This window comes from Rhipicephalus sanguineus, unplaced genomic scaffold (genome assembly GCF_013339695.2).
Source record: "Rhipicephalus sanguineus isolate Rsan-2018 unplaced genomic scaffold, BIME_Rsan_1.4 Seq8977, whole genome shotgun sequence".
Taxonomy (NCBI): Eukaryota; Metazoa; Arthropoda; class Arachnida; order Ixodida; family Ixodidae; genus Rhipicephalus; species Rhipicephalus sanguineus.
This window is the reverse complement of record NW_023616242.1, coordinates 968-14,868: the sequence shown is the minus strand read 5'-3', so window position 1 is coordinate 14,868 and position 13,901 is coordinate 968. Positions and strand designations below refer to the sequence as shown.

Genomic DNA, 13,901 nt, shown 5'->3' with positions numbered 1-13,901 from the left:
GCATTAGGTGGTCGGTAAATAACTCCAACAAATACACAGCCCTTTTGCAGCTGCACCTTGCACCACACCGCTTCAATGCTAGGGTTGCCCGGTAAGACAGAGTAGCGCAATTCCTTCTTGAAAAAAAGTGCCACGCCCCCTCCTCTAGTCTCTCTATCTTTGCGCACAATCACATAACCTGGCGGCGTGACCTCATGGTCTAGGATGTCCGAGTACAGCCATGTTTCCGTGACAGCAACTATGTCAGGTTTAATTTCTAGAAGGAGAGCTTCGAATTGATCTACTTTATTTACAAGACTACGTGCGTTCACATTCAACAGGGTTACTTCTGTCGACTTCGAGTGACTCTTTTTTCTATGCCAACTTCGTTTTTTTTCACTGCAATTATATCTTCTCGTTCACTATCCCAAGCAAAAAGTTGACCGTTGATTCGCACTTTATCGTGCACCAGTGACACCCTTTCTTGCCTGTCCCGGTGTTCTTTCGTTCGATCCCACAGTTTCTTTCTAATGTCCCGAGTATTACGAGAAAAGTCTTCACTGATAGAGAAACCTGAGCCCTTCAGCTTCGAACACTGTCTGAGGATTGAAACTTTGTCTCGATGATCGAGTAGTCTTAGAATAATGGGTCTGGGTCTAGATATATCAGCTGGCTTCTTTTTTCCTAGACGGTGGATTATTTCGATTCCCTTGGTTTTTATCTGTAGCACACCATCTAAATCTTCTTTTCGACCAACTCGACAAGCATGTCTGGCGATTCATTTTGTTGCTCTTCAGCACCGTAAATGACAAGGTTGGACCGACGGCTCCGGTTTTCTAGATCATCCACTTTCATTTGCATAGCCTTTAGGTTTTTTTCTAAGTTAGATATTCGTTTATTGCACTCAGTGACCTGTTTTTCAAGGCCAGTTATCTTTTCAAGTTTTTTGTCAATCGCGTCAAGTCTGGTGTTTGTTACGGATTTTTCTTTCTTAATATCTTGAATGTCTCCTGCAATTTGCTTTAGCTGTTCGGCTATGGCGTCTAGTGCAGGGCCTGGGTTCAACTCAACATCTCCGCTCAACAGTAGCAACAAACGCAAGGAAACAATCAGTTTACAAAAGGCTTCACGAAGCGACCGTGGGCACGGCAGCAGAATTAGGCAGACATCGTTACTGCGAAATGACTTGTCATAGCGTCTGCTCACCTGCGGGATAAACAGGAACGGGTTTGAAGGCCGCATCTTTACGACGCCGCCGTGCCCACTGCCGATTGTGCCGTAAGCGCTGTCTTTTAAAGGATCGTTCCATGGTGACGTCATCGGTGATCCCAGAGGCTCTGACGATGTAACACCAGCGCCATCGTTGAAGGACCGGTAGCGTTCGTCAGTTGAGGCTGGGTTTATCAGCAGATCCATATCGCCGTTGAAAGTAGGTCGAAGCATTGGTTGTCGCTCCGCACATGCTGCAGAAAGGCCTAGAAGAAGCAGCAGGGTTCCAATCTGCGGGATAAACAGGAACGGGTTTGAAGGCCGCATCTTTACGACGCCGCCGTGCCCACTGCCGATTGTGCCGTAAGCGCTGTCTTTTAAAGGATCGTTCCATGGTGACGTCATCGGTGATCCCAGAGGCTCTGACGATGTAACACCAGCGCCATCGTTGAAGGACCGGTAGCGTTCGTCAGTTGAGGCTGGGTTATCAGCAGATCCATATCGCCGTTGAAAGTAGGTCGAAGCATTGGTTGTCGCTCCGCACATGCTGCAGAAAGGCCTAGAAGAAGCAGCAGGGTTCCAATCTGCGGGATAAACAGGAACGGGTTTGAAGGCCGCATCTTTACGACGCCGCCGTGCCCACTGCCGATTGTGCCGTAAGCGCTGTCTTTTAAAGGATCGTTCCATGGTGACGTCATCGGTCATCCCAGAGGCTCTGACGATGTAACACCAGCGCCATCGTTGAAGGACCGGTAGCGTTCGTCAGTTGAGGCTGGGTTTATCAGCAGATCCATATCGCCGTTGAAAGTAGGTCGAAGCATTGGTTGTCGCTCCGCACATGCTGCAGAAAGGCCTAGAAGAAGCAGCAGGGTTCCAATCTGCGGGATAAACAGGAACGGGTTTGAAGGCCGCATCTTTACGACGCCGCCGTGCCCACTCTATATATATATATATATATATATATATATATATATATATATATATATATATATATATATATATATATATATATATATATATATATATATATCGGTCATTCCACGCCAAGTGTCCCAGTGTCTCAGACATGGCGCTCGCACATCACAGATATTGCTGATAAAAATTTGTGCCTTTTTCCTATGCCACATTAAGTATTGTCGCAAAACATATTTGCTCGAAAAAAAATTTGACGATCATGGCGCTCCCTCCAAGTTCGCTTGTATTTGTTAAACTGTGCCTAATAGAAAAATGTGTATAAAATCTATTTTTGCGTGTTGAGCTTCGAAACCACGCCTGCGCTGTCGCAGAGGTTCTGTTTAGTTGTCTTATTCATTAATTCCGAAATTTTGTGTTTCACTACCAGCTACGTAGCTTCAAAAACTACAAAAATCTTCAAAGTTCGTGATTTTTCTTGAGCTATCTGAAGCTCTCCCTAACCAATCTTAATTATAGTATATATATATATATATATATATATATATATATATATATATATATATATATATATATATATATATATATAGATATATATATATATATATATCGGTCATTCCACGCCAAGTGTCCCAGTGTCTCAGACATGGCGCTCGCACATCACAGATATTGCTGATAAAATTTGTGCCTTTTTCCTATGCCACATTAAGTATTGTCGCAAAACATATTTGCTCGAAAAAAAATTTGACGATCATGGCGCTCCCTCCAAGTTCGCTTGTATTTGTTAAACTGTGCCTAATAGAAAAATGTGTATAAAATCTATTTTTGCGTGTTGAGCTTCGAAACCACGCCTGCGCTGTCGCAGAGGTTCTGTTTAGTTGTCTTATTCATTAATTCCGAAATTTTTGTGTTTCACTACCAGCTACGTAGCTTCAAAAACTACAAAAATCTTCAAAGTTCGTGATTTTTTCTTGAGCTATCTGAAGCTCTCCCTAACCAATCTTAATTATAGTATAAGTTTCAGGAAAGTGTAGTTTAGTACAAAAATGTTTAGGGGTAAAATAGAGTTCAAATCTTCCCGCAAAAAAATGTGAAACTAGAGAAGATATAGGATTTGTCGCATGTTTGACCGTATTTTTCATACTGATGCGATCCAAGTAAAATTCCTCGTCATGCGGCGTTTGATAGAAGACTTCTTCGTTAAGTAATGGAGAAAGTCTAATTAAATCATTTTTTGTTTTAAGGAAGAAAATAATTTTTGAATTTTGCCTTCCGAACGCGCCCTGCGTTTCATTTTGTTGCCACTTCGGCGCAAAGCACGTGGTCGCCTTTAATGCTGACACTCGTCACAGGCAGCGGCAAGATGCGAGATGTATGTCAGTGGCTCGTGAGTGGTCGAACATCTTGTCGCGTTGACGTCAGGGCGACGAGTAATGAATTCGCGTTATAATGTGAGCTTGCTCGGCGGGCCCAATGGGAACTATGGACGCTCGAGAGCAGCCAATGGCGTCGTTGGCACAAGGTGCTAGAGGGCCGTCTGTACAACTAGCATACACATACTGAAAGAAATTATGCACATTGTATACACTTGTTTCTCTGGGTATTAGTGTTGTACAGACGGCACTCTAGCACACTGTGCCAACGACGCCATTGGCTGCTCTCGAGCGTCCATAGTTCCCATTGGGCCCGCCGAGCAAGCTCACATTATAACGCGAATTCATTACTCGTCACCCTGACGTCAACGCGACAAGATGTTCGACCACTCACGAGCCACTGACATACATCTCGCATTTTGCCTCTGCCTGTGACGAGTGTCAGCTGTAAGGGCGACCACGTGCTTTGCGGCGAAGTGGCAACAAAATGAAATGCAGGGTGCATTCGGAGGGCCAGATTCAAAAATTATTTTCTTCCTTAAAACAAAAAATGATTTGATTATACTTTCTTCATTACTTAACAAAGATGTCTTCTATCAAATTCCGCATGACGAGGATTTTTACTTGGACTACATCAGTATGAAAAATACGGTCAAACATGCGACAAATCGTATATTTTCTCTAATTTCACCATTTTTTTCGGCACGATTTGAAGTATATTTTACCCCTAAACATTTTTGTACTAAAATACACATTCCTGAAAATCTTACTATTATTAAGATTGGTTAGCGGGAGTTACAGATAACTCAAGAAAAAATAACAAACATTGAAGATTTTTGTAGTTTTTGAAGATACGTAGCTGGCAGTCAAACACAAACATTTCGGAATTAATGAGTAGGACAACTAAACAAAGCCTCTGCAATAGCGCAAGCGTGGTTTTGAAGCTCAAAACTCGAAAATACGTTTTATACGCATTTTTCTATTAGGCACAGTTTAACAAATACAAGGGAACTTCGAGGGGGCGCCATGATCGTCAAAATTTTTTTCGAGCAAAAACGTTTAGCCACAATACTCCATATGGCACAGGAAAAAGGCAGAAATTTTATCAGCAAAATCTGCGATGCGAGAGCGCCACGTCTGGGACACTTGGCATGGAATGACCCATATATATATATATATATAGATATATATATATATATATATATATATATATATATATATATATATATATATATATATATATATATATATATATATATATATATATATATATATATATATATATATATATATATATATATAGAAGCAGACAGCCGACGTTAGCCAGTGCTCGCCAAGACTAGCCGACAATTAGGCAACATTAGCCATTACCAACCAACATTGCTGGTATATGGGTAAATATACGTGTACGTCATGTCATGCAAGTTATGTCCAACATTCATGTCATACATATTCTGATATCCCAGTTTAAAAAAAGGCAATAATGGTATCTTGTCATTGATTCCAGTCATGTCATGCACATTATGATATACCTCGTGTCATTGATGCCATGAATAGATTTCATCTATCTATCTATCTATCTATCTATCTATCTATCTATCTATCTATCTATCTATCTATCTATCTATCTATCTATCTATCTATCTATCTATCTATCTATCTATCTATCTATCTATCTATCTATCTATCTATCTATCTATCTATCTATCTATCTATCTGTATATCTGTCTGTCTGTCTGTCTGTCTGTCTGTCTGTCTATCTATCTATCTATCTATCTATCTATCTATCTATCTATCTATCTATCTATCTATCTATCTATCTATCTATCTATCTATCTATCTATCTATCTATCTATCTATCTATCTATCTATCTATTTTGTGAGCGTCACACTCTTACTGCTAAAAAATGTTCGCTGTAATGTGACAGGACGGCCACCTTCCGTCTCGTGTTCTACCGTTGAACCTCAAACAGCTCAAACGATTGCATGATCACAGCATGGTAAAATTTGTGTGGTTTACTCGTAAGAAACACCCTTATGTCTCTATTGATCCCAGGAAGAAGCAGAGTACCTGACTGAAAAGATTGCTGAGCATAAGGGTGCACCGTTAGCGATCCAGGATTTGCTCGTGCCCAGTACATCCAATAATGTGACAGCACTCGTGTTTGGGACGCGGTATCCGTTCGAGGATACCCGAAGAGAGTTCCTGGACGATCGACTCAAAAAGTTGTCGAGGTTCGTCGGTGCCAGAAGACTGAGCCTTCTTCTGCCTAGGTGGATGAACCAGCTGGCAGCAAAAATACCAGTCCTGAAAAATAACCTCGCTGGACCAATTCTCGATGAGCTACTCGCTTTTTTCAGGTATGTCTGTCTCAACAGAGTTGCAGGTGAATGCCATTCGCAAGGCTTGAGTCTGGCTTTGATAAACACCTAGTGACGTGCGTCGAATATAAAATGGCCACGGACACTTCATTATCAGCACACGTGACTAAACGAGGGACACGAACGAGAAGGGGCGAAATTGATCGAGGAGCCGTTTTTTTTTTTTGCTAGACGCATATAAGGCAACGGATAATAGAAATTATGGGGGACCTTATTTCTATATTTTAATAGAAGTTAAGTAATTAAGAGAGAAAGGAAATAGAAAGCGAACGAAAAGGCTTCACGCATAATCTCCTTTGATAAAATTGTGTGATACTGACGGAGTTCTTTCTGCAAGTGACGCGCAAGCGTTTGATACTCATCACACGCTGATTAGTCTTCGTATGATGCTGTGTCGCATAACGCTGAGGAGTTTTACAGCCATGGTGGCGGCCTTCCCTGAAACGTTGTACCCACGCGGCATCGGCAAGGCATCTCTCATCTTCTTTCTAGTGCTCGTCAGCGCTGGAACGGCCGCATCCCGCGACCACCCGAACAGCACGGAGTTCGGCATTTTATTTTCGCGGAAGTCGGATTTTTCATCATGTGTATCAATCCTCCATGTCGGCTTTAACATGTTGTACCACTAAACGCGGGCTTGTTTACATGAAAGTCATATGTCCCACAAGTAAAAAAGTTGGCCGTAGTTGGGCGGCAGCACGAAAGGTAACAACAACAAAAAAACTAACAGAAACGTAGCTCAAGTCACGCGATCTGCGCGCTCCCTCGTCATTGCGAAAGCGTGAAGTCGAGAGAGAGAGAGGAAAAAAAAAAAAGAAGCGTCAGGATGTGTTTACGCAAGACAGTGATTTAAAAATGCACTAAACTGTGAACTTGCTTATATCCACTTAATAAGTTCTTTGACATGCAACTTTCCTTATTATTTATTTTCTCTCTATCGCCTTTAACCCCCTATTCCCCAACCTCAGTGCACGGTAGCATACCGGATACAAACTTCTGGTTAACCTCCCTGCCTTCCTCTGCTCTTTCTCCCTCTCTCTCTTGACATGCGACATTCGTTATGACGTGGCATCGTAAACATTCAGAACAAGTGGCAATGTCTACAAAAGACTTTGGAAACAATTGCAACGAATACACTTTAATAGATGTCTCATAGTTTTCACCCTAAAGGGACACTAAAGGCAAATAACAATTTATGTCAGAGTGAAAGCCCAATGTATGATAACTTCTAAAACGACAATATTATCAACAGCAGTGCCCTACTTACCGAGAAATTAAGCTAAACGTATCACATGATGAGCGCCACGAGTGGGACATTTTCGAAGTGATCCCGATGACGTAGGGAAGTCGGCCTACAATAAATTACTAGTAATCAAACTAGCAGCAGTAAAAAAAGAACATTCCGAGCATCAAAAGACGTAATAAAATGCTGTTTGTTCGTTTCCGCTTGATTCATGGAAAACAAAACTTCCGTGGCGTTGCCATGGGGAACGGCGCGCGTGGTTCAAGGTTCCGTTTTCGCCGAACTGTGCCTCGCCCGTCTCAGTGATAGTTTCGGAGTCGCGTACTGCCGTGCGTGTTTGCGCGCTCGTGAAAGTCGCTCTGATAGAAAGTTCGACAAAATGCCGCATGCGTGTGATATTGCCGGATGCCCGAATGGTGCACAACGCCAGTGCTGCAGCAAGGAAACCGGTGTGGTCTTTTCACTGGGTGCCGCGGAATGAACCCTTACGCTCGAAGTGGCTTAGTGTCGTGCCATTGCGCCAGTGTGCTAAACAGTCCAAAACCTCTGCGTGTGTGCTCGCTGCACTTTCGTACTGAGGATTACGAGACCAACCGCAACTTGGTGACGGCTTTGAATGTCCCATCCGAGCAAGTCTTTGCCGCAGCGCCGTTGTTGCTACTGTGGGTCCCGCTGCTTCCGCTCGGCTGCTACTAGTGTCGGCGGCCGCGCAGTAAAAGCGGGCAACGTTGGGCACGGCAGCAGTGACGTATGAGAGTCGTATTTTCAGGCGGGAGATTTGAAGCGCGCTAACGCGATGCGGACCACTAAAAACGTGATTTATTTCAAAATAAGCACTTCCTTGGCACAAAAGCAGCGGTACGAGGTTTCTGGACCGCTATTTCAACAATCAACGTCGACTTAATATTTGCCTTTAGTGTCCCTTTAAGTAGTCTTAACGTTAGTTAAGGGACAGCAGGGGCGCTATGCAGGATGGCCCGAGTTTGGAGAAACTCCGAATCCGTCCAAGCTCTGGCGACACCCCTTTTGAACGAGCTCACAGTACGAAAAGGTCAAATCCATCCTTCGGCGCGCGCTGCGTTCCATTGGTTACGCAGCGTCACGTCAAGGGCAGTCGACAAAGTTCGGTGGTGTCTTCAAACCAGAGGCATCTTCTTACACTTGTTTGTCGTTCCACTGAGTGCACAAGTGCACCTATGCAAGAAAAGTGTCAAACATTTACTAACGATATTTTTTAGAAGCGCGGGCTGTTTAAATTCATTTTCAAGCTTTTAATATCTGCACTAAGTATACTTTAGAATAATCAGCACCACGGCCTCTGACATTAGTTCCAGTCGAGCGCCTTACAACGTCGCAGCCGTAGCTAATCGCCGAGGCCACGTGTATAATCATCATGGTCGGCCTGTACTCCCTAGCGTGCTGCTACAGTGTCTGCTACAGTATTCTAGGCACTGTAGTGCTGCTCCACCGGCACGCGCACTCTTCGTCGTTGTCGTCATCGTATGCTAGCTCCCCGAGCATGTGCGCATGTGCGTCCGGCTGATTAGCTTATTGGCTGGGCGGTATACCTAGGTAATTAAATCAGGGCATGCTGACCAAGCTAATTAAGCCAAGGCATGCTAAGAACCAGCTAATTAGGTCACATCGTAATAAGACCAATCTAATGAAACTGTGTAAAGGTACGACTGTGCTAATTAAGATCACGCTAATTAGCATGCCGCTAATTAGTTACCCGCTAGTAATTGCCAAGCTAGTTAGGAGCTTACTCACAAAGATCATGCTAATTAGAATCGTGCTAATTGGGATTATGTTAATTCGCACCGTACTAATCAATACCTTGCAATTACAGCCAATGTAATTATTGTGTTAATTAACACCTTATCAATCAGGACAACTGTTTAATATCATGTAAATTAAGCACTAGCTAATTAGTGCCATCAAAATTGAGGCCGAACTGACACGGTCTTCACTCCGAAGCAGACCGAGCAGACTGAACAGACGGGCCACGTAAAAAGCTGGAAGAAGCTAGGTGATCACAAGCTCCACTATGGCTCCAGCCTTGCCACAGTAGTGAAACCAGACCAAATTAGTTTATACGCAAAGAAGCTGCTGCTTAGCGTCCACCGTATGAAACGCTTGACAGTCACACGGGCACTATGACAGTCACGAGTTGAAATGGGGCCGTCTCAGAATCAACGCGTTTGTACCCGAGTTCGCGCGTCAATCAGTTTGACAGACGCCCGCGGCGAAGATCGGGTCCGCCCACCGCGCTTGCGCTTGCCGAGGAGCAGGGCTCACGCCGCAACGCCAGCGAGCGGCACGACTCATCTGAGCCTAATCGCGCAGAGACTCTGAACACACGCACGAAGAAGTAAAGGTTATACCATCACGTGGCTACAATGTCTCGCACTGAAATTTCACCGCGCTCACGACGTACCACCAGAGCCTCGTTGCCGCCATAATGCGAGCGCCACTGGTGACAACCGTCGTATTTATCTCCAATATTCGATAGAAGCGAAACGAGCTGCACGAGAGTGCTGCGTGTGCGTCCTCGTTGCTTCGAGAGTGCAAATTCCATGCTGCAGGTGGAACGAAATAACTTGTCCGAAAGAGGAGAATCGCCCACGAACACGGCTCTGGGAGGCGCGGTGTTGAATTGACAAAAAGATAGCGCGACAATCACGCTGACTTTGCTGCACTGTTGAAAGTTGACTGAGTGGTGACGCTGACGCGTTCTCACGCGATGTTCCTTTGAAAAGCCGTCGCAAATGCTGCTCATGCGTTGTGACGCCATGCTCGTTCTTGTAGCCGTTTTTATCAACGCTGCTATCGCGCGCTCCGTACTGTCTTCGTGTCATGACCGCCGTAGTGCGAGCTCGGAGCAAACTTGTGTGCCCGAGAAGCTCATCCCCCCAGGGACATTTTTTTCACCATTACGAAATATTTTAACAAAGCCTTCACAGAAAGTGTTATTTTTATTACCATTGCTTTGTATCGCCGTTACAACGCGCCGTATGGCTCATATGTATATTCGCATTTTGCTGGTGTGGGTGTTACTCCAGTGGGCACGAAAATCGGTTGGGGGGGGGGGCCGTAGGTTCGAAACCCACCACCGTCAAGAAATTTTATTTGTTTTGTACATCTATTTCTCTGTCGCGATTCTGCTAACTTGAGAGGCAGACGGAGGACTAGCAAGTATTTGTTGAGTCTGTAGAAATGCTTGCGCACTTAAAGCAATTTGTTGCCTGTGGGAAACGAACCCATATATTCCGCGTTGATTTTGGTTCAATTATTAATGGTGACAATTTGTTCTTTTTCAATTTCCTTTCCTTTATCCCATAACTACAACAAGTTATAATTTACAAATAACGGCCCTGCTTTCTTAGCGTCATAATCTGTTGCCTTCATATGGTAGCGTCACAATGAAGATTGTAGCTTTTAATGATAAGGCAATACAGTAGATATTAACACGTTTTATAATAGCATAGATGTACCAGTGGCGTATCAACTTGTTCGGCAGTGCGGGGGCAAGCTTCCGTCCCCGTGTCGGCCGTGCCCAATATATATATATATATATATATATATAATATATATATATATATATATATTATATATATATATATATATATATATGGGTCATTCCACGCCAAACGAACTAGCCATTTGGCAACCATCTAAAATGTGATCGAAAAAAATTGTACTTATTTCCTGCCTGAAAACAGTAAATTGCTAGAATATTCAGAGAGAAAAAAAAATTGTGGTCACGTGGGAGCCTTCGAATTTCGCAGAATGTGGTCAGTGAGGTTTGTTCAAAACTTAATTCGGAGAGTATCCTTTCGTGTTCAATGCCAAGTTTGGTTACATACTACGCAAGAGCGTCTGCGTAACGTGTTCCAATCTCAGTTATATACTGCATATGTTTGCCATATACGCCTCCACAAATTTTGTCAAAGTGTCTATGTTTGCACTTTTTCCCTTGTATATTGCGCTATGTATGAATATCCCAGTAATATTACTTACTCCACGGAACGTATATTTTGCGATTAAAAAATATTTTTAGACTACTGAAGTCTGCAAATCTTACCAGAAAAGAATCACGAATTTGCGAAAATCTTCATTTAGGGCCATATTGAGACGCAATTTACACAACGTGGTGCTCCAATTAAAAATCAGCTTATACTCAGTCGAAATAAAATAATTAGTTCTTCTATATGTAACTTTTACATTATAATTTTAGTTTTATGGAAGAAAATAATTTGAAGTTTCCATGACGGCAATGGGCAAGTTGAAGATTTTCGCAAATTTGTGATTTTTTCTTCTAAGATTTGCAAACTTCAGTGGTCTAAACATATTCCGGTGTATAGAATTGCATCATTCAATGAAATTTCGTTAATGCCTAATAGCCGCTCGCTAATAATAGCGTTTTCTTACTTTCTTACTTGCCCGTATTTAAGTTTGCGTAACTCAGCAGTGTTTCTCGTGGTCGAAACAATACCTGAATTGACAGCCGGGCTAGTTCGTCTTGATTCATCTTGAGTTGACTTGTACAGACCAAAAACAACTGGGACGGCAAAAAAAGTGATACGCACAGTGCTGACTCGCAAGTGAGCTTACTGCATACGATAAAAACGCCAACGCGTACACGCACGCGCAAGAGACATGCTTAAAAAGTAAATAAAAGACAGAAAACAATAGGTACCCAATATGTACGGCTTGTGTGGACTTTGAGGTATTCTATCTCCCTACCGCTTAAGAAAATGGACGGCTGATTGGGTCACTCGTGCTGTTTTGTTAATGTGGTGGGCCTCTATTATGACTTTTTTTGCTCATGTCTCTGCGGCTGTCTGTCACTGTATCATAAATGGCAGTTGGGCTGGTGCTTCGTGCAATGTGCATCTATAGGTTTTGATAATCGACAATATTTTCGCAATTTTCTGGTGTTCTCATAATATCATTCGCGCAATTCTAATTGTCTGATATAAGTATTGTCGAAGGCAGAACGACCTGGCAGACTACATAAACACGAGCGCGTGCAGATTCGCATTTACGTCGTATGCAAAAAAAAAACTTAATTTGAGAGTTTTGCGCTGTCCATGTGGTTCTTTGCTGTCCGAGTTCTATTTTGCACTGTACAAGTAAATTCAAGATGAAAAAATACCACCTTAGTTTTAACACGTAATTTCAGTGGTTTCGAGTTACACAAGTTATACCAATCCGGACCGATTAGCTCTTTTTCTAAGTTTGTATTTAAATGCCCGCAGAAGATAAGCTGGCATATTCTGCATGGATTATAACTTTAGCATTGTTATCAATGATTGATATCTCGCCAGTGCAATTATAAGCAGAAGTATCGTAAAATGCTTAAGCCGGGGGAACGCCACATTTAATCTGTTTTTCATCTGAGCATTCCATCTGCAAACTTCCCAGCCTCTGTTCGGCGTTGCAAACACGATGAGTATGAACAATCTGCTATGTCTCTAGTACTGAAATTCTCACTTTGTAAACAAAACCAGTGGAGACAAAGAAAGCGCTTCGCATACGTCTTCGAATAGCTGTGTGTCATTTTTCCCTGTAGGAGCCCTTTAAAAGAAAGTGTTTCTGCGGAAGAAGCTCAGTTTCAGTCGATGTATTTTAAGCCAGTCGATTATCGTCCGGTTGGTCAAGCTTCGAGGCAAGATTGAAAGATGGGTTTCTCAATGTGCGCGAGTCCACTGCCTTGTTTATCACCTTGATAAGCCGCTGCGATCGCTGCAAGCTACATATAATAAGGGCGACGCAGGTTAATTGGAGACTAAAGAAGATACCTTGTTTAGCTCTCCTGGCTCAACCCAACTAAAACGCTCAACACTACTGCACGCTCATCAACTCACAGCAGCTTTGGATATGGAGCACGCGATGCTATTGGTTTTCCAAAAAGAAAATTAATTTCCTTAAACAGGAATAGCATTTGATCGGTCCATAAAGCGTTTACTGGTTACCCCCGTATTTGCGTCACGACGATGCAAGTTTCAGGCCAGGCAGAACAAAATTAAAGCGTGATAGAGTGAGTACTCTATCACTTACTCTATAACTTTAGAGCGTCCCTGCTCAGCAGTGGGGAGGGGGGGGGGAATCGCCGCTCCTCTAACTTTTCTCAGTGTGTGGTGTGTAAAGGGGGGGGGGGCTAGCACGCCCTTGCCTCCCCCCCCCCCCCGGTAGATACGGCTGGGATGTAACGACTTTCACGAAATATTCTGCGACATAAAGCATTGCTGTGTTCTTTTCAGTTTTATTTACTATATTGGCTCGGTCCCGTTTGAAATTTCTCCAGACGCGAAATACGAGAACATGAAGCAACTTTGGACGAGCCAGCGATCGGGACTTCATGACGCCTACCTGAAGAAAATAAGAGAGAATATGGGGGGCCAACGGAAGCTCCAGCTTTCAGAGTGAGTATGACAATGCTTATCTGTTTTATTAGTTCTTTTTTCGAGTGGCATCGAGAAAACAGATGTTTCTCACAACAACACAAAAAAAAGTAAACTGACTGAAGACAGATCTAGTACTCCAGTACTACAGACTGGAAAATCATGTCAGTAATTCCTGAGGAGTGCACTTTTTACGTGTCTGCGGTAAATATTCGAGAAAAGAAGTAGGCGTTCTTCTTTTTTCGGGAATGAGTTCTTGTCTTTTAATCGACCGGCTCCTATCTGACAACATACTCTCAAAACAGAAAAGAGTACCTGCTGCGATCTGCTGAGTTTTGACTGGTCAACATACACAAACTCTCTTTAAAGATACACGTAAACTTGTGTTGGAGAGCT

General features: G+C 43.1%; 1 protein-coding gene and 1 pseudogene across 1 annotated transcript; one reads left to right on the top strand and one right to left on the bottom strand.

The window, feature by feature from the left end:
- Positions 1-223: 223 nt before the first annotated feature.
- On the bottom strand, positions 224-1,734 carry LOC119378617 (uncharacterized; annotated as a pseudogene).
- Positions 1,735-2,362: 628 nt separating this feature from the next.
- LOC125756822 (cytochrome P450 2B12-like) lies at positions 2,363-13,494 on the top strand. The gene is made up of 3 exons (XM_049411781.1): positions 2,363-2,386; positions 5,530-5,834; positions 13,409-13,494. Exons 1-3 carry the CDS (start codon positions 2,363-2,365, stop codon positions 13,464-13,466), a joined length of 387 nt encoding a protein of 128 aa, XP_049267738.1. The 3' UTR covers positions 13,467-13,494.
- The last annotated feature ends 407 nt before the right edge of the window (positions 13,495-13,901 follow it).